The sequence below is a fragment of the Antechinus flavipes genome, chromosome 4 (genome assembly GCF_016432865.1).
Source record: "Antechinus flavipes isolate AdamAnt ecotype Samford, QLD, Australia chromosome 4, AdamAnt_v2, whole genome shotgun sequence".
NCBI lineage: Eukaryota > Metazoa > Chordata > Mammalia > Dasyuromorphia > Dasyuridae > Antechinus > Antechinus flavipes.
The window spans coordinates 13156185-13180650 of NC_067401.1; the positions used below are offsets into that span (position 1 = coordinate 13156185).

The 24466-nt window shown below is 43.9% G+C and overlaps 1 protein-coding gene across 1 annotated transcript; it reads right to left on the reverse strand.

Moving 5' to 3' along the window:
* Positions 1-597: 597 nt before the first annotated feature.
* Positions 598-13282, reverse strand: LOC127558614 (zinc finger protein 883-like). The gene is made up of 4 exons (XM_051991824.1): positions 13111-13282; positions 8427-8525; positions 6389-6515; positions 598-3852 (listed from the first exon to the last, which is right to left on the reverse strand). Exons 2-4 carry the CDS (start codon positions 8481-8483, stop codon positions 2291-2293), a joined length of 1746 nt encoding a protein of 581 aa, XP_051847784.1. The 5' UTR covers positions 8484-8525; positions 13111-13282; the 3' UTR covers positions 598-2290.
* Positions 13283-24466: the final 11184 nt, after the last annotated feature.

Consider the following 24466-nt stretch of genomic DNA (forward strand, 5'->3'; position numbering starts at 1 on the left):
CGTGATAGGCGGGAGAATCAGGAGGCTAGAGGAGGAGCTGCACTAGAAAGCAAGAGAGGAGCACCGATTCTTCAGTTGTTCCAGCCTCAGCTGAGTCACTCGACAGAAGTCTCAGCTTCCTCCTCTGTAAATGGACCCAATTTGAGACCTCTACTTCCCAAGTGTGAGGGAGCACACTGGTGGGAGAGCGGGGAACCTTAAAGCATCATCAGCCATGGCTAAGAGACCCAGACCCTTGTCTCACATCTGTCAGTCGTGGAGGAGTGGGCTTGTAATCCAAGATCCCTTCCGCCTCAAGCAGGAATTCAAGGGCTTTGATGAAGGTCATCCTCACAGGTAAAGGTTGCACCATAGGACGTACTGAGAGGCGCTAGCTAACCCTTACCCCAGATCCTGAATCCCAAACTCGCCCCCTTCCAGGCACCGAGGTGCAGATCCCCCGCCTGCTTTACTCTGCTCCGATATTTCCTTCCGAGGACCAAGGACCATACTCTTTCCCAGATGGTTCAAGTTAGAAGTACCTCAATGATCAAATTACTATAATTATTTAAGAAAAGGGAAGCAAAATGGGGCAAGGCCATTTTTAAAATATCCGAGTCAACTCAACTAAATTTTATTAAGCACCACCTGCTATGTGCAAGGCATTGTGTAAGGCACTGAGGTGCTAGAGAGTAAAAGGGGAAAAAACCCAAAGTTCCTATACTCAAAGTTTGCATTCTGCTAGAGACTGGGTAGAATGAGATTTAGATAGTCAAGGATAAAGTACTCTAGAACAGGATTTTTTCCACTCGTGACCCCTTTTCACCCAAGACATTTTCCACGACCCCAGATATACAGGTACATCAAACATGTATATGAATCAAACATTTAGTGATAATAAATCATTACTTTGTGAGCTCTACATTCAATCAGAAGACCTCATTTGAGCTCTAGAGAACTTTAGAGGAGGAAAAAGGCATTTTCAGTTGGAAAGATCCAAAAAGTTTTCCAGAGGTGGCTGCCCCTGAGTTATTTTTAAAGAAGCTGGGAAAATAGTATATTCCAGATGTAGGAGACAGTATTGAGTGTCAGGAGAAAGAAATGGAAGTTTCTAAAGTGTCATGTGTCCATACAGTGTATAAAGGGAAGAAATAAAAGAGTAGATAGAATGAACACTGGTATAAAGCGGGAAAAAGTAGGTTAGAGCCACACTGAGGACGACCTTAAATATCAGGGTAAATTTGTATTTGCTCTCAGGGGCAATAAGGAGACATTGAAGCTTCTTAAGCTTCAGTTCTAAGCCATGGGAAAACGAGTTTTTGGCAGAGGAAGACACTAGAGGCTGGAAGACCAGATAAGACAGTCATTACAATCGTCCAAGCAAATGGTGACACAAACCTGAAATAAAAGTAGCATTATATATAGAGATATGACACGGAAGCCACAGGGATTATAAGGGAGACCTGACAACCACTCAAAACATTTTTACAAGTAAAAAACAAACAACTGAGGTGAAGTTTCTCCCAGAGTGTTATTACCATTGCACTTCCACCAATCCTCTCCCCGATACATCAGGATGGTAATACGTACATCCTACTCTGGTGACTCAGCGTGAGGTGGAGGTGACCCTGGATAGACACACCAGAGGAACACAAGCTTTGGCAGCTCTGACTAAGTTGGAATTCCTTTGAGTAGGGGACAACCATGTGATCCAAGGTGGGTCTGCAATCCAAGGACCAGTCTACTTAAGCATAAGCAGGGTCATCACCAGAAGCTTGACAGCAGGTAATTTGTTTTTTGACCATGACAATTCATAGGATCACAGAATTTAGACCTTCAAGGGACCTTAAAGAGTTCATCTAATCCACCCCCATCATGTGGGGAAACTGAGGCTCAGAGGGGGGAAGGGATTGCTGAAGGTCATGAAAACAGAAAATAGAAGAACTGGGATTTGAAGCCACATATTCTTTTTTCCCCAGAAAACCCAAGTGGGGTCATGAAGTAGCAGACATGACTGAAAATGACTGAGCAAAATCCTGACTATACAAATGAGGTTCTTTCTATCATATAAACTGTATTAAAGTAGGAAGAGAGTAACATCTACATCAGGAAGAAAAAGTACCCACATCAACAAGATCATAAACCTTTAGAATCCCACGATTATTCTCTAGTCTGAATTTTCAAATGATTATCTGCATCGGAAGCCTATCCAATATTCATTTCATCGATGGAGATTTCTGCCAATGTGAATTCTCTCATGAATATACATAGTTAATGGTTGCTGTGGCTGAAATTTTCCCATAGTCTGTATTTACAATTGCTTTCCAATGTGGAGTTTTCGATGTTGAATAAGTAATGATTTGTTAATAAAAGTATTTCCACACTCACAGCATTCATAGTGTTTTCCTTGAATGTGAATTTTTTGATGTTTAGTGACAGATGAGCGATTGCTGAAGGCTTTTCCACATTCACTGCATTCATAGGGTTTTTCTCCAGTATGAATTCTTTTGTGTTCAATAAGGTGTGCACTCCGGATGAAGCTTTTCCCACATTCAATACAATTAAAGGGCTTCTCTCCAGTATGAATCCTTTGATGTTGAGTAAGGTAAGCACTTCGGCTAAAGGCTTTCCCACATTCATTACACAAATAGGGCTTCTCTCCGGTATGAATCCTCTGATGTTTAGTAAGAGATGGGTAACTCCTAAAAGCTCTGCCACATTCGCTGCACACACAGGGTTTCTCTCCAGTATGGATTCTCTGATGCTCAATAAGAGATGATCTTTGGCTAAAGGCTTTCCCGCATTCGTCACACTTATGGGGATACTCTCCCGTGTGACGTCTCTGATGTTGAACAACGTAAGCGCTCTGGCTGAAGGCTTTTCCACATACGTTACATTTATAGGGTTTCTCCCCAGTATGAATTCTCTGATGCTGAATAAGGTGTGTGCTCTGATTGAAGGCTTTTCCACATTCATTGCAATGATAGGGTTTCTCTCCAGTGTGGATTCTCTGGTGTCGAGTAAGATGTGTACCTCGAATAAATACTTTTCCACATTCATCACACTTATAGGGTTTCTCTCCAGTGTGAATTCTCTGATGTTGAGTAAGGTATGACCTGTCTCTGAAAGACTTTCCACAGAAATTACACGCATAGGGCTTCTCTTCGGTATGTATTCTCCGATGATTAATAAGGGATGAAATGTAGCCAAAGATTTTCCCACAGTCATTACATTTATAAGGTTTCTCTCCAATATGGACTTTCAGATGTGTAGTGAAGGATGGGTCATGGGTGAAGACCTGACCAGGTTCATAACATGTATAGGACTTTTGTCCAGGACTAATTCTCTGATTCTGAGTGATGTGTATGTTCTGGCTAAATGCCTTTTCACTTTCATTATATTTATAAGCTTTTTTCCCCATCTGTACTCTATGATTTTGATAAAAGTCTGAATAGTAACAGAGGGCTTTGCCTGACTCATTACCCTTACAAGTCTCAGAGGAGATTCTACTACATTTCATCAAGTTGGAATACTGTTTGAAGCTTCTTCCATATGGAGTATATTTACGCAAACTCTTTTTCATAGGAATTTTCTGGGGTGGAACAAGGACTGACCCGAGATTGAAGCTTCTTCCAAATTTGTTATATTCGTGGTCCCTCAGTTTATTAGGAACTCTTCTTTGGGTGACTGTTACTTGTACGGAATCTTTCTCTGGCTTGTCCTGTTTTCCCTCAAACTTGACATCATATTCCCAGGTATCTCCCAATCTGTGGTCATGGGGAGTAATCTTTGTGAAGCTTTGCAGGGACAACCCTTCCACAGTCATGTCTAGTTTTGGAGTCAATTCCTTGGTTTCAGGATTAGTCTCCCCATCTGTTAGAAAAAAAACAATGAAATAAAGTATACTGTTTATTGTTCTGAAAGAATAATTTTGTAGTTTTCATCAAGGATGAAGGATCAAGGATCTTCAAAGTGGAAAAGAGTAGAAAAACAATTAAAAATCCTACATCTGCACAGTACTTCAAATAGAATTTTGTATAGTTATGTTGCTTCATTTTTCTCCTCACAATCCAGCAATAAATTAAGGTAAGCTGTTAACCATTGCATTTTATAAGATCTAGAAAAGAGGAATGATCTGACCAAGATTATATCCTTGACAAAGAAAAGCTAGATATCGAGTCTGTTCTCACTCCTACTCTAGTGATTACATGGCACTGCCTCTAAAACATCAACTAAGCTCCAAATTTGTGAGGAAGAAGAAATAAGGGATATATAATCCTTGTAAATTAAGTTAAGTAATCAGGTCTAAGTAAATACCACTACAGGGAATGAAAGAACCACCCAATCTCTAACAAATCAAGGGGGAAGGAATTGCCAGAAGACTGGAAATGGACAAATGTCTCAATTCTCCAAAAAAAAAGAGTAGATCTATGGAGAAATTCAGTAATTTAATGCATACTTTAAGGAGTCAGGAGTTTTACCTACTATCATTTTACTGCTTAAATGGCATGATTTCTGTTTCAGTGAGCCCCTGAAAGCTCTTGTCCTGTGCTCGCTACCTTTTCAGAAGCTCAGCATTTATACCATTTTCTTGCTTTTCTGTGCTGATGACTTCCAAAGTCAAATATCTACTCCTGACCAATCACTTACTTTCCAGGTCCAGACTTACACTGACCACCTGGGTAGTGCTTTGTCTTTTAGGTTATCAAATACTAGTCAATTTTACTCCTTTGGGGTTTTTTCTTTTAAAATTATAAGCGCTAGCTGTCTGGGAGTGCAAAAGCAGAAGGAATTAAAAGAAATTAAGCAATACAAAATCAACAACAATCAATTTTTTTTAAAGTCAGAAGGTTATATCCAATACCAGAAAATGAAGCAGAGATGCTAGAGACCATTAAGATTGAGATAAGAATCCTCTAGAGAAAAGACCTTTGATTTTGTTAGAAGGTGGTCATGACCTTCAAGAATAGTTTAAAGGGTTGTGCTGGGGCAGAAGCCAATCTGGAGGACTTTGAGAACAAGAGCTAAAGAAGGGAACAAATATTAAGCACCAACTGTGTTCCAGGAACTGTGCTAAGCACTTTACAAATATCTCATTTGAAAAAGTGGAACCTGGATATAGGCAACATGTTTGGAAATACAGTAGTAAATTTGAAAAAAGAGGGATTGAAAAAGAATACAAATTCTTTTTATGACAGACATGGTACTGATACCTAAACCAGGTAGGACGAAAATAGAAAAAGAAAATTATAGACCAATCTCCCTAATGAACATTGATGCAAAAATATTAAATAAAACTTTAGCAAAAAGATTACAGAAAATCATCCCCAGGATAATATACCATGACCAAGTAGGATTTATATCAGGAATTTAGGGCTGGTTCAATATTAGGAAAATTATTAACATAATTGACTATATCAATAACCAAATTAACAAAAACCATATGATCATCTCAATAGATGCAGGAAATACAGTAGTAAAATGATGAGAAACTAGATAGCACATGGAAGGAGCAGCAGAAGCAAGTAATATTTTTTAAATAAAAAAGAGTCACTGTAAGCACTGGGAACAAGAGAAGCAGCCTGTAAGGGAGCTACTAAAGAAATCCACAATCATTGTTCCAAAGCAAAGGTGGAAAGGTTCCATGTAAAGAAAAGAGGTACCTCTTCTTATGAGCTAGGTTATCATACAAACTGCAATCACCTAGTTGAGGGAATTTTTAGGAGACTCCCATTTCCCAGCTGTTCATTTAAGTGTTTATTTGCAATTACTCAAAACTGCCTGAATTTTACTGCTTTACCTGCATAGGTGCTCCTGAGATTTCTCTCTCCACTGACCATAGCTCTTCACCTCCCTCTAAAGGAGAGATCACAACTGATTTGAAAACTGAAAGCCCTACTTGTGGAGAAAGAAATAGATGTTTGTTCATGATGGAATTAAAGTCTTAGAATTCAATCCTGACTTTTCATTAAGGAAAAAGGTCATGTTAGGAAGAGTAGTAGAAAAAACCTGGTGGTTTTTGTTCGTTATTGTGTTTCCAGAAACTATAGGGGGACAAATCACAAATAGAATCAAAGCCGGGAAGGCTCACTTGTCCCTTTCCTGGTTAAAAGGATGGAATCTTCTCACAGAAATACTGGGAACTAAGGAAGAATCCACAATATCAGGACTTTTGCAAATGACAGAGAAGGCTTAGCTTCAAGAACTACTGAATGAATTTATCCATCATTAATTTTATTAAACTCTTCAGGAGGAAACAAAGAAAAGAATCCCCTATTGTCCAAAAGAAATAGATTTATCAGCCCTTTTCCCCTCACATACTAATCCAAAGCTCAGCTAATCACTTTAGAGCACCCCAGTGTTCTATGACATAGAGAAATCAGAAAAGGACCGAGTCACGAGAGCTCACCCAGAAAAATTAGGTTTCTGTAGTTCTCCAGCATCACGTCCCTGTACAGCTGCCTCTGAGCAGGGTTCAGGCGTCTCCATTCTTCCTCGGTGAAATCCACAGCAACATCCTTGAACGTCACGGACTTCTGAAACATCAACATCATCTGTGTTCAGTCCAGGATTATTGCACTAAGAATCAGAAGCTCACAAAGACACAGGGGAGCCCAGCCTGGCTCTGGGAGCCAGGAACTCGGGCTCGCAGTCAGGAGAGGCTGGCTTTCATGCTCAGGTTCATAGAATCACCCAAATACAGAAGCAAAGAATGGGAAAGCTGGGAAGCCCCTTTAGATGACTTTCTTGAGTCCCTGTCACCAGTGCAATCCATCATCCTGATCAGGGACTTGTCCCTTGTGTGACCAGGAACTCTTTGGGACTCCTTAGAATGAAACTATTATATAAAACACTTGAGATTACAATGGAAATTAATTATATTGAACCCCAGATCAAGAACCCCTGCAGGGAAATCACCTGGGGTACTGAGAATTTAATAAATGACTTGCCTATGGCCTTCAAGTCAACAAAAATTCTTAATTTTTTTTCCTTTTCAGGAGTCTCTCCCTCTCTATTCCTCATCCTTCCAGGGAGATGCCCATTCTTCATAAGGGACAAACAGAAAATAACCATTTATCTATTTCTCGCTTTGGACAGGATTTATGTCCTACCCAGGGAGACTAGGGGAGAGAGAGAATTAGCTGAAGTGTCAAAATCATGATGAAAGAACAAATTTAGAGGGCATTGGAGTGGGGAGGGATGGACGGCAAAAGATTGTGGTCAGAAAAGGCCATTTCTGATGTCAGGGTCTTAAAAGTGAGAAGTTTGGGGTGATGAGGTCTAAGTGTGACTGAGAATAAAGAGGTTAGAATGGAGAAACTAGACAAACTGTCATGAATGTGAACACCATAATCAGAGTTGATAGTGATGATGGTGGTGGCAGAGAGTGCATGGAAAAGATGGAGCCAAAGACATAGAAAAACAAAGTGGGCAGGGTGTGGAGCACAGGGTGTGGAGGACCTGGAGTCAGATGGATCATAGATTTAGAGTTGGAAGAGGCTGTAAAATTCATTTAGCACAAATACCATATATACATTTTATATATGTACATATATATATGTGTGTGTACATATATATATATATATATATAAAATGTATATATAATTTACAAATGAGGAAACTGTGGCCCAGAGAGGTTATGCCCATAATCATGTAGGTAAAAAGTGGCAGACCTGAAGCTGGAACCCTAGCCACATCCCCTGGGCCAGGCGCTGCCTAAAGGGCACAAAGACCAAAGGTGAAAGTGAGCAGTCCAAATGTGGACCCACTCCATGGCCATTTCCAGTCTTCCATCCCGCAAGCTCAAAGTCAGCAGAAAAGAGACAATGGGCTTGGAGGCAGAAGAGTTGGCTTTAAATCCTACTTACTATTTTTGTGACTACTCTTTGGGCCTGTTTCCTCATCTATAAAATATTTGCACAGCCAGATGACATGCTCTCCAAAGTCCCTTCTGATCCAGGACCCCATATCCCTGAAATCTTCCCTATCTTCTCATCCTCCACATAATCAATTGTCTAGCAAATAGCAATTAAGGTAATACACATAAAAGTTCTAACTAATAATGGCCCAGTGTAGAGAACACTGGGACTCAAGTCAGGGAGACGAGTTCAAATTCAGCCTCAGCCACTTCCTAGTTGCTGTACCCTAAGCAAGTCACTTCACCTTAGTCTGCCTCAGTTTCCTCATCTGTAAAATGGGGCTCATAGCACCTCTCAGGATCATTTTGATCAAATGTGATTAACATCTATAAAATACTTAGCACTTACTGAGCTAAGTCTCTATAAATGTAAGCTATTATTTTAAAGTACAATATATAAGGGAACATAACATCCTGGAGACATCAGAAGCCAGCACTTTTGACCCACCCTTCCCATCCTCCCAGGGCACCTCTCACCCCAGCTGCCCACTTTCTCCTCTCCCGGCCAAAGCTCAAGAGCAGCCATTACCTTATTAAGCGACACCATCTCTCTAGCTGGGATCTTCACTTGGGGAGCTGAATGCATGTCAGCACCAGGAAGCGAGTCTTGTTGACTGCAGCTCAACACCTGTACATTCGAAGGTATATATCAGAGTCAAGATTGAAGTGTCCAGCAGCCCAAGCCACATAACCCCGAACCCTTCAGAGATTGTCAAGACCCAAGCCTATGAGAGGCGAGTTTCATTCGAAGTCATAAACAGAAACTCCAGAACTAACAGCAAAACTGCCTTTCTCCCCATTCTCTTTCCTTTCTCAGACTGGAAAGACTAAACAGATGAAGGTGCAGGTGTGGGCCAAGACCTGAGCTAAACCAAGAATGAAAATTTCAAATAATACATTCATTTGCTCAACTTCAAACTGAATCTTCTTCAAAGATGAAAATAATTGTTTTTACGCCAGAAATTGGAAGTAACTGGAATAACGGTGATTTCTGGCAAACATTCTGAATTCCCAAGGGAACTGGGTGACAGTTGAGCACAGAGCTTCAAAATGGGTCTATATTTCTGAGTGTGTATGTATGCACAGTGGGGACAGAGGTAGTTCTAGATGGAGGACTTTGTTTCCACCACCATGCTCTTATCTATACCCTCTTCAATCTCTAAGGACTTAACCATGAGCTTACTGACATGCTCAACTTTGGGTCTTCCTTTGGTCCGTGTCTTTAGTTTCTGAGCCAAGGCAGAAGCAGATATACTTTGTTTCCAGAAAAGGTCTCCCTGCAGTTGGGAGGGGGGTTTAGTGTTTTTGGTATCCTGGACCAACGGGGTAATCTGGGAAAACCTAGGGATCCTTTCTGTTTTTTAATGCATAAAATACAAAATGGTAGCGATCATATTGAAAGTTATAAAAAAAACATTAAGCTTATTTATGAACTCCTAAAGTGTTCTCTAGACTTTCACAAAGTAACACTGACCTTCTGTGTCCCTGACAAGGGGGAACAGGGCCATACAAGGATAGGAGCAAGAGAGACTTGGAGAATGGGGTAATGTTGAAAGGGAAGAATGGGAATTGGGGCTGGAAAAGCTAATCTGAGCAAGGGGGGGACATGAAGCTCAGAGCTAGGGTAGGGGCAGTTTGTGTTTAAGGAGGCTAGAAAACTTTGGAGCTGGAAGAGGAAGATGAAAAGAGGGCTCAGAGCTAAAAAAAGGTCTCAGGGGTCCTGAGGACTGGCTCAAAGCTGAGAGGAAAAAGGATAGTGAGAAGAAAGGGGCTCAGAGTTAGAGAAGATGGGGCCTAGAACAGGGAGGACTAAGATCTTACAGGCTCAGTGCTTAGTACAGGAAAAAGTAAAGTTCTGAAAAGGGGCTCAAAACTAATTACGGGGGTGAGATCTGATTATAGGGAATGGAAAAAAGGCTGAGATCTTATGGAGGGGTGAGGAGGGGGCTCAGGATCAATGATGGTTGTGAAGGAATAGGGGGTTCAGAGCTAATGATGAAGGGGAGGAAAAAAGGGGACTCAGAGGTAATAAGTGTGGTATAGGGAGGGGGATCATAGGCAATAGAAGAGAGGGAGGATAAATTAGGAGATCAAAGCTAATGTAGCTGATGGAGGAACTGGAGAGGAGATCCTGATAGGGGTGAGTGAGAAGGGAGCTGAGAGCTGTTGATGGGAGATGGGAGTGAAGAGAGGGGTCAGAGATGAGGGGAGAGGAATAAGGGGTTCAAAACTAATGGCTTGAAGAGGGCTCAAAGCTGTTGATAAAAGGAGCAAGAGAAAGTTTAGTCTTGGAAATGGAGTCAGGAGGAGGCTCAGAGCTGATAGCGGAGTTAGGAAGAGGCTCAGAGCTGATGATGGTGGAGTTGGGGGGAGGCTCAGAGTTGGAGTCAGAAGTAGGCTTAGAATTGATGGAAGAATCAGGCTCAGAGGTAATGGGGGAGTCGGGAAGAGGCTCAGAGGTGATGGAGTCGGGAGGAAGTTCAGAGGTGATAGGGGCGTCAGGAGGAAGCTCAGAGGTGATGGAAGAGTCGGGAGGAGGTTCAGCCTTGGGGATGGAGTCAGGAGGAGGCTCAGAGCTGATGGGATTGTCAGAAGTAGGCTCAGAGGGGATGGAAGAATCGAGCTTAGAGATGGAGTCCGGAGGAGGCTCATTCCTGGTGATGGAGTCAGGAAGAAGCTCAGAGCCGATGGAGGAGTCGGGAGGAGGCTCAGTCCTGGTGATGGAATCCAGAGGAGCCTCAGCCCTGGTGATGGAGTCCGAGGAGCCTCAGCCCTGGTGATGGAGTCCCGAGGAGCCTCAGCCCTGGTGATGGAGCTGGAAGTAGCTTCAGAACTGGAGGAGTCAGGAGTAGGCTCAGAGCTATTGGAGGAGTCTGGAAGAACCTCTGAACTGGAGGAGTTGGGAGGAGTCTCAGGTTTGAGGATGGGGGACTCAAACCTGATGTTGGGGGGGACTCGAACTGAAGGCTCAATGTAGAGGATGGTGGGGGGAGGAAGACACTCAGAACTGAGGGTAGTGGGAACAGGCATCTGAGGCTCACTCTTGAGGAAAGGGGGTGGAGCTTGTTGGGGCTCAGACAGTATGATGAAGGGCAGATGAGGAGGAGGATCAGCCTTGAGGAGGGAGGGGTAAACCAAAGGCTCTATCTTGGGGCCAGGGTCTCTATGGTTTTTCAGGACAGTGATCCAGTAGGGCCGGGCGGCCTCAGCAGCCAAAGCCTCCGTCACCTTGCTGGGGCGCTTGAGGAGGGATTTCAAAGTGGGGGCTTTGGCTCGAGGAAGGGGCTCTGGACGACTCCCAGAGACGCTGAGGGTTTGCGGGGGAGCAGGGGCTTCCAGACGCTTCCTAAAGATGCTAAGGCCCCCGGGACGAGAAGGGGTCTTCGCGGGTCCCCCTGAGATGCTGAGTCTTTTGGGGTGAGGAGGGGGCTCCAGACGGCCTCTAGAAGCCATGAGCGCGCGCAGGCTAGGAGGGGTCCCCGAGACAGATGTTGCCAAATAATTCTCAGAGGTGGGGGCGGCGTGGGAACTAGGAGAACTCCCCAAGTGACTCCCGGATATGAGCACGGTGCGGGGACTAGGAGGACTCCCTGAGTGACTTCTGGATATGAGTACGGCGCGGGGACTAGGAGGACTCCCCGAGTGACTCCTGGAGGTGAGCACAGCACCGGGACTAGGAGGACTCCCTGAGTGACTCCCGGATTCGAGCACAGCATGGGGACTAGGAGGACTCCCCTCGTGATTCCCGGAGGTGAGCAATGCGCAGAAACTGAGAGGGGTTTCTGAGCGACTCCCAGGAGTGAGCACAACGTGGGGAGTAGCAGGAGTCCCCAAGCGGCCCCTGGAGGCAATGCTGGAGCTTCGGCGAGGAGGGGACCCAGAACTATAAGGGGTCCCCGAGCTGTCGGGGGCGGAAGGAGGGGTCACAGAGCTGTCGGGGGCGGGGAAAGAAGGGTTCACTGAGCTGTCGGGGGCGGGGAAAGGTGGGGCCATCGAGCTATCCGGGGCTGGGGAAAAAAGGGTCCCGGAGCTGTCGGGGACGGAAGGAGGGCTCGCAGAGCTGTCTGGGGCGAGGGAAGGAGGGGTCACAGAGCTGTCAGGGACGGAAGGAGCGGTGGCAGAGCTGTGGGGAGCCGGGGAAGGAGTCACGACAGAGCTGTCCGGGGCTGAAGGAAGGGTCGCAGAGCTGTCGGGGACGGGGGAAGAAAGGGGCGCAGAGCTGTCGGGGGCGGGGGAAGAAAGGGGCACAGAGCTGTCGGGGGTGGAAGAAGGGGTCTCAGAACTGTCGGGGGCGGGAGAAAGATGGATCGCCGAGTTGGCCGGTGAGGGGGAAGGAGGTATCGCTGAGCTGTCGAGGGCGAGGGAAAGGGGGGTCGCTGAGCTGTCTGGGGCGGGGGAAGGAGGGGTTCCCGAGCTGTCGGGGGCGGGAGGAGGAAGGGTCCCCGAGCTGTCGGGGGCGGGGGAAAGAAGGGTCGTAGAGCTATCGGGAACGGGAGAAGGAGGGGTTCCCGAGCTGTCGGGAGCTGGAGCAGCAACATCCCGCATTAGAAGGGGCTTCGAACTTCGGGGCTCCGACCTGCTGCGCCTCCCCGGGGTGGGCAGACGGAGGTATTGCTTGGGGCGGGTCGGGACGCCCATGATGGAGGGGAGGTTGGGAGCGGGATCCTCCATCCAGAAGATGATGGGCTTCTTTACGGGGTCCGGGTGGACCACCACGGGGTGCTTGGGGGGGTCGTCGGGGGGCACAACGACGGGCGGCTGCGGTGGGGGTTCCCCGGGGATGACGATGGGGGCCTGGGGCGGGCTGTCGGCCAGGACGAGGGAAGGCCAGGTATGGGGCCCGGGGAGGTAGGGGATGGCGTGGGGCTCGGCGGGAAGCTCGGCCCGGAGATAGAGGGTGGCCTGGGGCCGGGGCAGGCAGGAGGTCATGGCGGGGTAGAGGGGCCGACTTTCGGGGCAGAAGCCGAAGGACCGGGTAGAGGGTTCGGGGCTGAAGATGGTCGGCCGCGGGGGGACTTCGGGACTGAAGACCAGCGTGGGGCGGGCGACGGCCTTGGGGATGAGCACGATATGAGGGGGCGCCTGAGGGGCCGCCTTCTTTTCCGCCATGCCCGCAGCTCCGCCAGCTCAGTTTGCGCCGCCCGCACCGTTACAGCCGCGGGAGGGGAGGTGGGGCGCGAGAGAGTGGGGGCGGGGGCGGGGTCAGCGAATACCTGGCTAAGAGCACCTCGGAACTGCCTCCCAGCTGCTGCCTCTGGAATGGCCCGTGAGCGATGCGCCTGCGCAGAGACCACTGTAAGACTACAATTCCCAGAAGACACCGCTTCCACGAACCAATAGTGGCTTCTGCCGGACTCCTACCGGCTAATCATAGGCCTCGTGAGCGCTCTCCTTTCCCGCCCCTCCCACTTAACGGACGTCTCTATAGCGACTGCCAGAGCCTCTTCGCCCCGACTCCCCAACCAGAATGAGGTCATGGGGGCGGAGCCAATTCTAAGCTTTCCTGGGCCTCAGTTTCACCATCTCTAAAGTTAGAACATTGGCCCGCAAATCTTTCGAGTCTATTCTGTCTCTTACGTGGGAAGAGAGGGACTGGGTTCCACATCAGCCTTAAGCTGGTTCTGCCCAGCCGGTGACCCTGGGAAAGGCACGTCACCTGCCTCAGTTTCTTCATCTTTAAAATGGGGATGCTCATAGCATCTTCCTCCTAGGATTGTTGTGAGTTCCAGATGAAATCATATTTATAAAAGCGCTTTGCTAACCTTCAGTCACGGATATCACCCTATGACGAGAAAGGTGTCATTTGGGGGCTTGTATCCCCAAAACATTGTTTCCGCCGAGCGTAAAGGACATGCTGGGCCCCAGCCCTGGACCCTTGACTAATTGCTAACCTCACGTTCCCTGTAACCACTAACATAAGTCGGAAGGTGTAGATTTGCCTGTTTATGGTTCGTTAGCTGGGGGGAGGGGGGAGGGGAGGAGGAAGGCTTTTTAGCAGACCCTGTGGTTAAGCCACCGTCTGAAAAAGAGCAGCCTTAGTCTCCCTAACCCGGGTTAGAGCCAAAATTGTGGCCTATAAGCTTTCTTCTCCCTAACCCTAACGGGCCACTCGTTACCCATGCTCTTGGGCCCATCGCTTTGGGGAAACAAAGCTTTGGCTGGAAGAGAATTCTGGGCGATTGTTCCCCCTCTCTCTGAATCAAAAGCTCTCAGGCAGCAACAGCATGGAGACTGGTCTGTCATTTCATGTCACTGACTCAGCGGAGAGTCAGATGGGAGGGGGGACACATACAGGAGGGGCTCGCCCAGTTTCTGGGTCATCAGAAATGGCCACTCTGGAGCATGACCTCGCTCTCATAAGCCAAGAACTTTTAGTTCGTATTTTATTCAATAGTTAATAACTTTACAAATTTATGACGCAGATCTGAAAGTAGACAAACAGGTGTGTTTTTATTGAAAAAATCCATTAGCCATTTTCCAATATATAACATCAAAAACCAGACAGAGAGCAGTCACTTAAGTTAAACATGGATTTATTTTATTTGTTTTTGTTTTTTTTTAAAAAGAGTCAGAATGCCCAAAGCATCGATGCTGTACATACACAGCACAATTATAGACATAAAAATGGGATGGGGGAAGGGGGCACTGTCAAGTCAAAATGGAAAAATATCAAGGATATTATTTTATTTTACTAAAGCTTTTTATTTATAAAACATATGCATGGGTAATTTTTCAACATTGACTCTTGCAATACTTTCTGTTCCAAATTTTCCCCTCCTTCCACCCATCCCCTCCCTTAGAATGGCAGGTAGTCCCGTACATGTTAAATATGTTTAAAATAATATGTTAAATCCAATATATGTATACATATTTATACAGTTATCTTGCTGCACAAGAAAAATCAGATAAAGAAAAAAAAACCTGAGAAAGAAAACCAAATGCAAGCAAACAACAGAAAGAGTGGGAATGCTATGTTGTGATCCACACTCAGTTCCCACAGGCTCTCTCTGTGTGCAGATGGCATTGCCATGTATAATGTTCTCCTGGTTCTGCTCAGCATCAGTTTATGTAAGTCTCTCCAAACCTCTCTGAAATCATCCTGCTGATGGTTTCTTATAGAACAATAATATTCCATTACATTCATATACTACAATTTATTCAGCCATTCTCCCACTGATGGGCATTCACTCAGTTTCCAGTTCCTGGCCACTACAAACAGAGCCGCCACAAACATTTTTGCACATATGGGTCCCTTTCCCTCCTTTAAAACCTCTTTAGGATATAAGCCCAGTAGAAACACTGCTGGGTCAAAGGGTATGCACAGTTTGATAACTTTTTGAGCGTAGTTCCAGATCGCTCTCCAGAATGATTGGCTCCAGTCACAGTTCCACCAACAATATATCCGTGTCCCAGTTTTCCCACATCCCCTCTAACATCTGTCATTATCTTTTCCTGTCATCTTAGCCAATCGGAGAGGTGTGTAGTGGTACCTCAGAGTTTCTTAATTTGCATTTTTCTGGTCAATAGTGATTTGGAGCATCTTTTCATATGACTAGAAATAGTTTCAATTTCTTCATCTGAAAATTGTCTGCTCATATCCTTTGATTATCAACTGGAGAATGGTTTGAATTCTTATAAATTGGAGTCAATTCTTTATATATTTTAGAAATGTGGCCTTTATCAGAACCTTTGAATGTAAAAGTGTTTTCCCAGTTTATTGCTTCCCTTCTAATCTTGTCTGCATTAGTTTTTTTTTTTTTTTTGGTACAAAAACTTTTTAACCTAATATAATCAAAATCATCTATTTTGTGATCAATAATTGTTAGGATTCTTCCAAGGAGCTAAGTCACTGGAATTGATAGGCACCTCCGGAGATTCACAAGTCACAGCTCCCACAATCCCACTCTCGGAGGAGGAGTCAATCTTTGAGTTCACACCTTTAAGAGATCATATATAAGAAGCTCCCACAAACCAACTAGAGATTTTTGGGAGATTGAGAAGTCAGGCTTCAGTTGGGCAGAACGAAGGATTCAGAGAGAGCTGGAGGCTGAAGCTGGCAGAGGCAAAAGGACTAGCAACAGCAGCTCTTGGAACCAAGGAAAGAGATAGGCCTCTAGGAAAGCTGACCGGGCTATTTTGGAAGAGACAATAAAGGATCTGGATTTTAACTCTTGGCTGCATTTAAGGTGATTATTACTTTGAACTGAAACTAAGGCTGTCTCCAGAAGCCCCCCGAGAAACCTGCTCCCAGAGAACGATTATATTTTAGAGAACACTACAAATAATGATCTCTAGCTCTTTGGCCACAGATCTAAGAGGTAAACTATCCTGTATGTATCAAGAATATTATAACATTTTGTACTACATCTATAGTCATATAGTCATTTATAGTCATAAGCATCTTTGTGGTTTTGTACTTGTGTTTGCCACAAATGTTCTAGTAGTCAAGAGTCTACTTTCAAAATAAAGTCAGTTCTGCAGTCAAGACAGTCCAAGATGGAGTTGGTTTTCTTCATGTCTTTCAGTAACTTAAAAATTGCCTCAGCCAAAAAAAATCCCAATTGTCATAATAACATTAATGATATAAATTAATTACTATAATAATATTAATAATTAATCATATAATTATCACAATAATGTTAATTGATAATATAATTACCATAATAAATTGGTGCTTTTCAGGCCAAAATATGAAGTTATATGATACTGCTATTTCTAATTTTTTTCCAAGGAATAATCATTTCTTATGTTTTGTCTTTTATGACAGCTACATCAGAAAAATCCCATTTGACACAAACAGGATGTGATAAAAGGTAGGGAGATTTACATTGTTTTACCTGATAAACCAAAAAAGTTTTTGTTTAACCAGCGCTAGATTTATTTCACTTGTGATTTCTTCAAACTTAAGCTTGACAGCTTCAGAATCAGGAAAGCCTCCACCAGTATCAAGCAGATTCATATTGAAACCAACCTTGGCCTCCATGTCAAAGATGCATCAGGCATCAGAAACCGATGGATAGGATCAGTAAAACCACTTCACATATGGAACAACATCAATATTCAGTCCCTTTCCATGTTTGAAGTTCAGACTATTAGTTTTGATCTCAACACCAAAGTCAAAACTTAGATGACAAAAAATATCTACAAACCCTTTTTCTTCAGCTAGAGTAATGGGAAATGTATTATGTATCTATGGCAACTCAATTCATTATCTGGCTTATATTAAGAAATGTCTGGATAAATTAAAATGAAGATAACTTCTATAGAATGGTCAAGTAAGTAATAAAAGCAAGTCTTTATTTTTTCTATTTTATTAACATATATATTTTAATGGAAAAACAGCAAAACAATATAAATGTATATCTATGATTCTAGCTTGTTCATCAATGCAATCACTTGATCTTTCTGTGTCATAATATGAATTTGACAATCAGGCTTTGCTGTATTTAGAGTATTCATTATTTCAAAAATTTCTGCCCAATATATAAAAGAGGAAGATTTTGGGTACAAAATTCATTTAATCCAAGTTTATTCATAACCTTTATTCAATAACAAAATGTTATTGTAATTCAAGCACTTTTCAGAGTTCTTTGGCAGAAGAAAATCAGAAAAAGTTTCCTATACTTTGCCTTCATATGTCATCACATAATTTTGCAAAGAGCTTTAATTTTGGTGGACAAATTTGCATAAAGTTGATTAGTTTTGTAATAATCTGAAAACATTTTAGCTCCTATTCATTTTTCCAGACAAGTTATTGCATAAGTAGCATTTTCAACCTATTCTTTGCAAATGTGCATTCAATCCTAATATTAACTAAAATCCTTCCATTCATAATCTAATATGATTCCTATACAGTTTATTATATTTATTTTTTAAAACTTATAATACTGAAAACTTCTCTGAATCTAGCATTGCTATTAATAAATTTGCAACCATAACAAATATTCCCTAACATTACTTTTTTTGAAATTTTATTGCTATTTAAAAAAAAAATTCACATTATCCATGTTGCAAAAGAATACACACACAAACACACAAAGAAAAAGGAAGACTTTTTTTTAAATTATGTTTTATTTTGTAGTTAGAGATTATGAATTCATTTTCTGGAGGTAGGTGTCACTTTTTCATCACAAGTGCTTTGGAATTGGCTTGGATCATTGTCTTGATAAGAGTAGATAAGTCTTTCACAGTTGATCATCCTCCCAATACTCCTGTCATTGTTTCTATGTTATGCTAGTTCTACTCACTTCATTTTGCATCAATTAATATGTCTTCATAGGTTTTTCTGAAACCATATGTGTGTGTGTGTGTGTGTGTGTGTGTGTGTGTGTGTGTGTGTGTATCTTTCCCATTTTTTAGGTCTTTTTGGATCAGACCTAGTATTAGTATTGCTGTGTCAAATAGTATGCACAGTTTTTGTAGTCCTTTGGGCATAGTTCTCCAGAGTTGTTTTATAGAACCAACATCTCACACCATGTATTAAGATAGAGTTAAAATGGATAAATGATTTAGACAGAAAGGGTACTATGAATAAATCAGAGGAGGATGGGAAAATATGCTTGTCAGATCTACACATAGGGAAAGAGATAGAATATACTGTTCATATTGTCTCTGGGTTTAAGTGGACTTCCAAGTATTTTATATTGTCTGTAGTTATTTTAAATGGAATTTTTCTATTTCCTTGCTGAATTTTATTAGTAACAGATAAAACTATTGTTGATTTGTGTGGGTTTATTTTCTTTTCTACAACTTCACTGAGATTGTTTCAACCAGTTTTTAAATTTATTCCATAGGGTTTTCTAACTATACTCTTCTACCATCTGCAAAGAGCGATAGTTTTGTTTCCTTTTTTATTCCTTTAATTTCTTTTTCTTGTATTATTGCTATAGCCAGGATTTCCAAGATGATATTGGATAAAAATATTAATGGACATCCTTGCTTTACCTCTGATCTTACTGTGCTTTAAGTTTGTCTCCATTACAGATAATGGTTGCTTTTGATTCTAGATACTTATCATTTTAAGAAACCTCCATTGATTACTGTGCTTTCTAGTATTTTTTGTTTTTGTTTTTGTTTTTTTGCTGAAGCAATTGGGATCAAGTGACTTGCCCAAAGTCACACAGCTAGGAAGCATTAAGTGTCTGAGGTCAGATTTGAACTCAGGTCTTCTTGACTTCAGGGCTGGTGCTCTATCCACTGTACCACTTAGTCCCGTTTCTAATGTTTTTAAAAGAAAAAAGTATGATATATTCTCATATTCTTTTCAGCATATTTTGTGATAATCATATGTTTTCTATTGATTTTGTTATTGATGTGATCAATTATGCTAATAGCTTTCCTCATATTGAACTAACTGCATACTTGGTACAAATTCCATCTGATCATAGTGCACATTCTTTGACATATCTTGCTGTAATCTCCTTGCTAGTATTTTATTTTAAAATTTTTGCATCCATATTCATTAGAGAAATTTTTTCTTTTTCTATTTTCACTCTCTTTGGGATAGGTATCAAAACTATATTTGTGCATTGAAAGAAATTTGGAAGGACTTTTAACTATTTTTTCAAATCGTTTATATAGGGATTGATTGTTCTTTAAATGTTTTCTGGGATTCACTTTTAATTGCGTGGGTTCATCTCTCAAATAACCTCCCCTCCATAAACTCCCGTGGCACCCCATGGCCTCCACCATCAAACATCATTTCAGCGCCTATGATGCGCCCGCTATAAGGTCGAGTACTTCCAAAACATTATCTCACTTTAGAAATAAAAATGGTTTGTGGAGCGCTTTACAAATGTCTCATTGGATCCTCCCAACAATCTCGTGTAATAGGTGCTATTATTCTCATTTTACAGATGAGGAAACTGAAGCTGACAGGCAAGAAACTTCAAGAAGCAGTACCCGTGTTTCCCCGATAATAAACCCTCCCCCGAAAATAAGCCCTACTGAGATTGCTACTGTAGTGAAGGTGATCCCCTGTGCCACATGCTACATTACGGTACCCTCTGTATGCACCGTTCCCCTTCCCCTCCCCTGTGAAACGCACGCCGTGCTCCAAGCTGCATCCAATCAGAGCTGCAGCAGTGAGCACATCATTCTGTTCTTCCCCAGTGATTTGCTTACTGGCGCCATTGAGAGCAGTGCCATGGAGGAGAGCTGAGGCAGGACAACATAAAAACCCGGTATGTAAGCGGGAGTGAGGGGGCATGATGGAGGATAAAAGGGGCATGATGGAGAATAAAAGAAGAACTCAGGGGGCATCATGGAGGATAGAAGGAGCATTCAGGGAGCATGATGGGGTTAAAACATTATTGAGGGGCATGATGGAGTGAAAAGAAGGACAGGTGGTCATAATTTTATTATTCTGTCTGCACGGGTCACCTGTGTTTTGGCAATTTGTTTGGATGGAAAGAAAGCCACACCTCTAATCATCAGTAAGGGCAAGAAAGATAAGATTGACCGTGTATCAGGCATTTACGTTCTTGAAACCGAAAAAGCCTGGTGTACACAAGCCATTATAAGAAAGTGGGTTGATTTAATGCTGCCACTTGTTATGCGAGGTAACCAAAGAGGTCTGATAATCTGGGATTCAGCCAGCACTCACCGCCCTAAAGAAATAAAGAACTTCCTTGCAGAGAGAAGAATAGATCAAGTAATGATTCCTGCAGGAATGACTGCCTATCTCCAGACCCTTGATGCAATAAACAAGCCATTCAAGGACCATTTGTGCATGGAAGTCAATGACTACATTGAAAATAGAATGGAAAGAAATCAGCGTGGAAACTTTGTGAAGCCCTGTCCGCAAGAAGTCGTGACTTGGATGAAGAAGTCGTGACTTGGGTGAAGAAGTCATGGGATAAAATGACTGACAGCTGTGTCGCCAAGGCGCTACGAGCAGGTTACCTGGACAAGACATGTTCATTTAAAGAGAGCTAGATTGCTGGACATGACAGATTGGGGCCACTTCTTCTGAAGGAAATAGAGGCGCAAGACATCCAGGACGGAATTCAGGGTATGGACACTTATGACGATGTTGTTGAAGAAGATGACATGATCATTATTGAATAAAGGGACTTTTTTTGTTCACATTTACCTGTTTATTAAAATTGCTGTCAATGTTCATTAAAATAAGCCTCCCCTGAAAATAAGCCCTCTGGTGGTTTTCTGTCCAAAATAAATAAATAAATAAATAAGACAGTGTCTTATTATCGGGAAACACGGTAGTTCCAGTCTCTGGGGCTCTCTCCAGGGAGACCTGGACCATAAGGCGCGGCCTTTGGCTACGCGCCTCCTGACTGGTACCTCCCGGAGTTCCCGCCCCTCCTCTTCCACGGCTTCCTGGTAAAGCAGAAGCATGGAGGCCCGAAGCCTTCTGGGAATTGTAGTTCTTGGGCTCTGAGGTGTCTCGTAGAACCCAAAGGAGGGGGCTTCTCTGGGTGGGATGCTCGCGCAGGCGCGCCGCCATCTCTAACCCAGACCGTTCTCCGCTGACCGCCTCGATCCTGACGGATTCCGTGGCTCGGACTGAGGCAGCAGGTAGCGTCCGGCCAGGGCGTGTTTGTTTTGCGTGGAGAGTGGCTAGGATGCCGATGGGGGCGGGCCGGAGGCGGAGTCAGCCGGCTGGCTCGTGTTATGATTCGTGGGAACCTCGCTCTGGGAGGGCTCTGGCTCTCTCTACGCAGGCGCGGGGAGGGGTTGGGGTTGTTTGGGGACACCTTCGGGGTTTGACTATTGCGGACCTCCATGTGCCCAGGCTCACGAGTGACCTACCCGCGGGAGTGGGATGTTTGAGGGCTCTGGAGAGTAGTCCGAGCGACTGAGCTCTGCGCAGGCGCGTGGGATGTCCCGGGAAAGGGGATCTGAGTGGTCGGAGAGGAGAGAAAATTTGCACTCACTTGGACTGCCGACCCCACTTCGGCTTGGAGAATCGGGCAGCAGGGAAGGTCACCTACGTGGGTGGGTGTGACCTGGGGCTAAATGGCTTCCCTGGGCCTCAGTTTCCTTTTGTGTGAATGAGGGCGCTGACATGCCTGCGCCCCAGCCTCTTCCCGCCCCAGAGTGGGAAGGAAGCTTAACCCTGTTTGTTATGCCCCTCTGGAGCACCTGGTGCAGCCTATGGACATGAAATTACAAAGGAATCCAGTTATGTTGAAGTAATTATCCAAATATTAAAAATAATAATAACAACTAAGTTCAGCACCCAAGGTTAAAAGGCCAAACCTGTGATCCCAAGTCACTTAAATCTCTCTGAGCCTTGGTTTCCTCATCTGCAAAATAAAGGAATCTAGCTAGATCAAGGGGTCATTTCATGGTTCTGTGAAGTTAAATGTTTATTTACATTAACTTCTAACTGAAATGCTTCATTACCTTCATTTAAAAAAACTGAATTTTGAGATGAGAGAGGAAAGGAAAAGGTTGAGGAGGAAAGAGAGGAGAAAAAAGGGAGGGAAGAAGGGGGGAGAGAGAGAGACAGAGAGAGAGAAAAAGGCATGTGGATATGAGTCAGAGAATGCATCAGAGAAAGACTCAACGGGGAAGAGCCCTCTTCATATTTGTTTTTGCGAGAGAAAAACTTATTATTATTATTATTATTATTATTATATATATGTATATTATATTATATATTATTATTATTATATATGTATATATACATATACACACACATAAACCTCTTTGGAAATCTAGTCAGAAGAAGAAAATGTGTTTTATATGTCAGGGAAGAAATAAAGAGGCTTATGTTTGCTTATGCAAAAAGGAGAAGGGAAGATATTATTGTCTATATTGGAGAGAATCAGTAAATATTAAGTGCTTACTATATGCCCAGTGCTATGCTAAATATTTAAAAAAAAGAGGGAAAAGACAGTCTTCTTTCAAAGAACTAGGAGGTCAGTTGCATTGAAATGTAAACTATATGGAAGGGAGGAAAAATCTAAGGAGCCAAGTCTAAGAGCCAAAAAGAGGATTTTGCATTTGATTTGACCTTGAAGGTGTTAGGGAATTGTATGGGGAAGGGAGTACGACCTGTGTTCCATAAAGGTCACTTTGGTGGCAGAATGTAGGATAGAATGGAATAGAGAGAGACCTGAGGCAGACATCTACCCAAAGACTACTGCAGTGGTTCAGACATGAGGTGATGAAGGCCTGCAGCAGAGTGGGAGTTGGGCATATAGCTTATTGGAGAGATGGTATAGAGGTGAGATGGACAAGAGACACTGCAGAAGTGAAATGGACAAGAGGCACTGCAGAGGTAAGATGGACAAGAGACACTGCAAAAGTGAAATGGACAAGAGGCGCTGCGGAGGTGAGATGGACAAGAGACACTGTGGAGGTGAGATGGACAAGAGACACTGCGGAGGTGAGATGGACAAGAGACACTGCGGAGGTGAGATGGATAAGAGGTGCTGCGGAGGTGAGATGGACAAGAGACACTGCGGAGGTGAGATGGACAAGAGACACTGCAGAGGTGAGATGGACAAGAGGCGCTGCGGAGGTGAGATGGACAAGAGGCGCTGCGGAGGTGAGATGGACAAGAGGCACTGCAGAGGTGAGATGGACAAGAGGCGCTGCGGAGGTGAGACGGACAAGAGGCGCTGCGGAGGTGAGACGGACAAGAGATGCTGCGGAGGTGAGACGGACAAGAGGCACTGCAGAGGTGAGTTGGACAAGAGGCACTGCGGAGGTGAAATGTACAAGAGGCACTGCGGAAGTGAAATGGACAAGAGGTGCTGCGGAGGTGAAATGGACAAGAGACGCTGCGGAGGTGAAATGGACAAGAGACGCTGCAGAGGTGAGATGGACAAGAGGCACTGCAGAGGTGAGTTGGACAAGAGGCACTGTGGAGGTGAAATGGACAAGAGGTGCTGCGGAGGTGAAATGGACAAGAGGTGCTGCGGAGGTGAAATGTACAAGAGGCACTGCGGAGGTGAAATGGACAAGAGACACTGCGGAAGTGAAATGGACAAGAGGCGCTGCGGAAGTGAAATGGACAAAAGGCGCTGCGGAAGTGAAATGGACAAGAGACACTGCGGAGGTGAGATGGACAAGAGACACTGCGGAGGTGAGATGGACAAGAGACACTGCGGAGGTGAAATGGACAAGAGGCACTGCAGAAGTGAGATGGACAAGAGGCACTGAGGAAGTGAAATGGACAAGAGGCGCTGCAGAAGTGAGATGGACAAGGGGCGCTGTGGAGGAGATGGACAAGAGACACTGCGGAGGTGAGATGGACAAGAGACACTGAGGAGGTGAGATGCTGCGGAGGTGAGATGGACAAGAGGCACTGCGGAGGTGAGATGGACAAGAGACACTGCGGAGGTGAGATGGACAAGAGACACTGCGGAGGTGAGATGGACAAGAGGCACTGAGGAAGTGAAATGGACAAGAGGTGCTGGGAGGTGAAATGGACAGGCCTTGGTAACATCTTGCACATTGGATGATGATGATGGTGAGAGATAATGAAGAATCTAGGATAATACAAGGTTTCAAGGCTGAGCATCTGAAGGACGTAGTACCCTCAGTGGTAATAAGATAGTTATAAAGAAAGGAGAATCTGCTTTAGAGGGAAAGAAA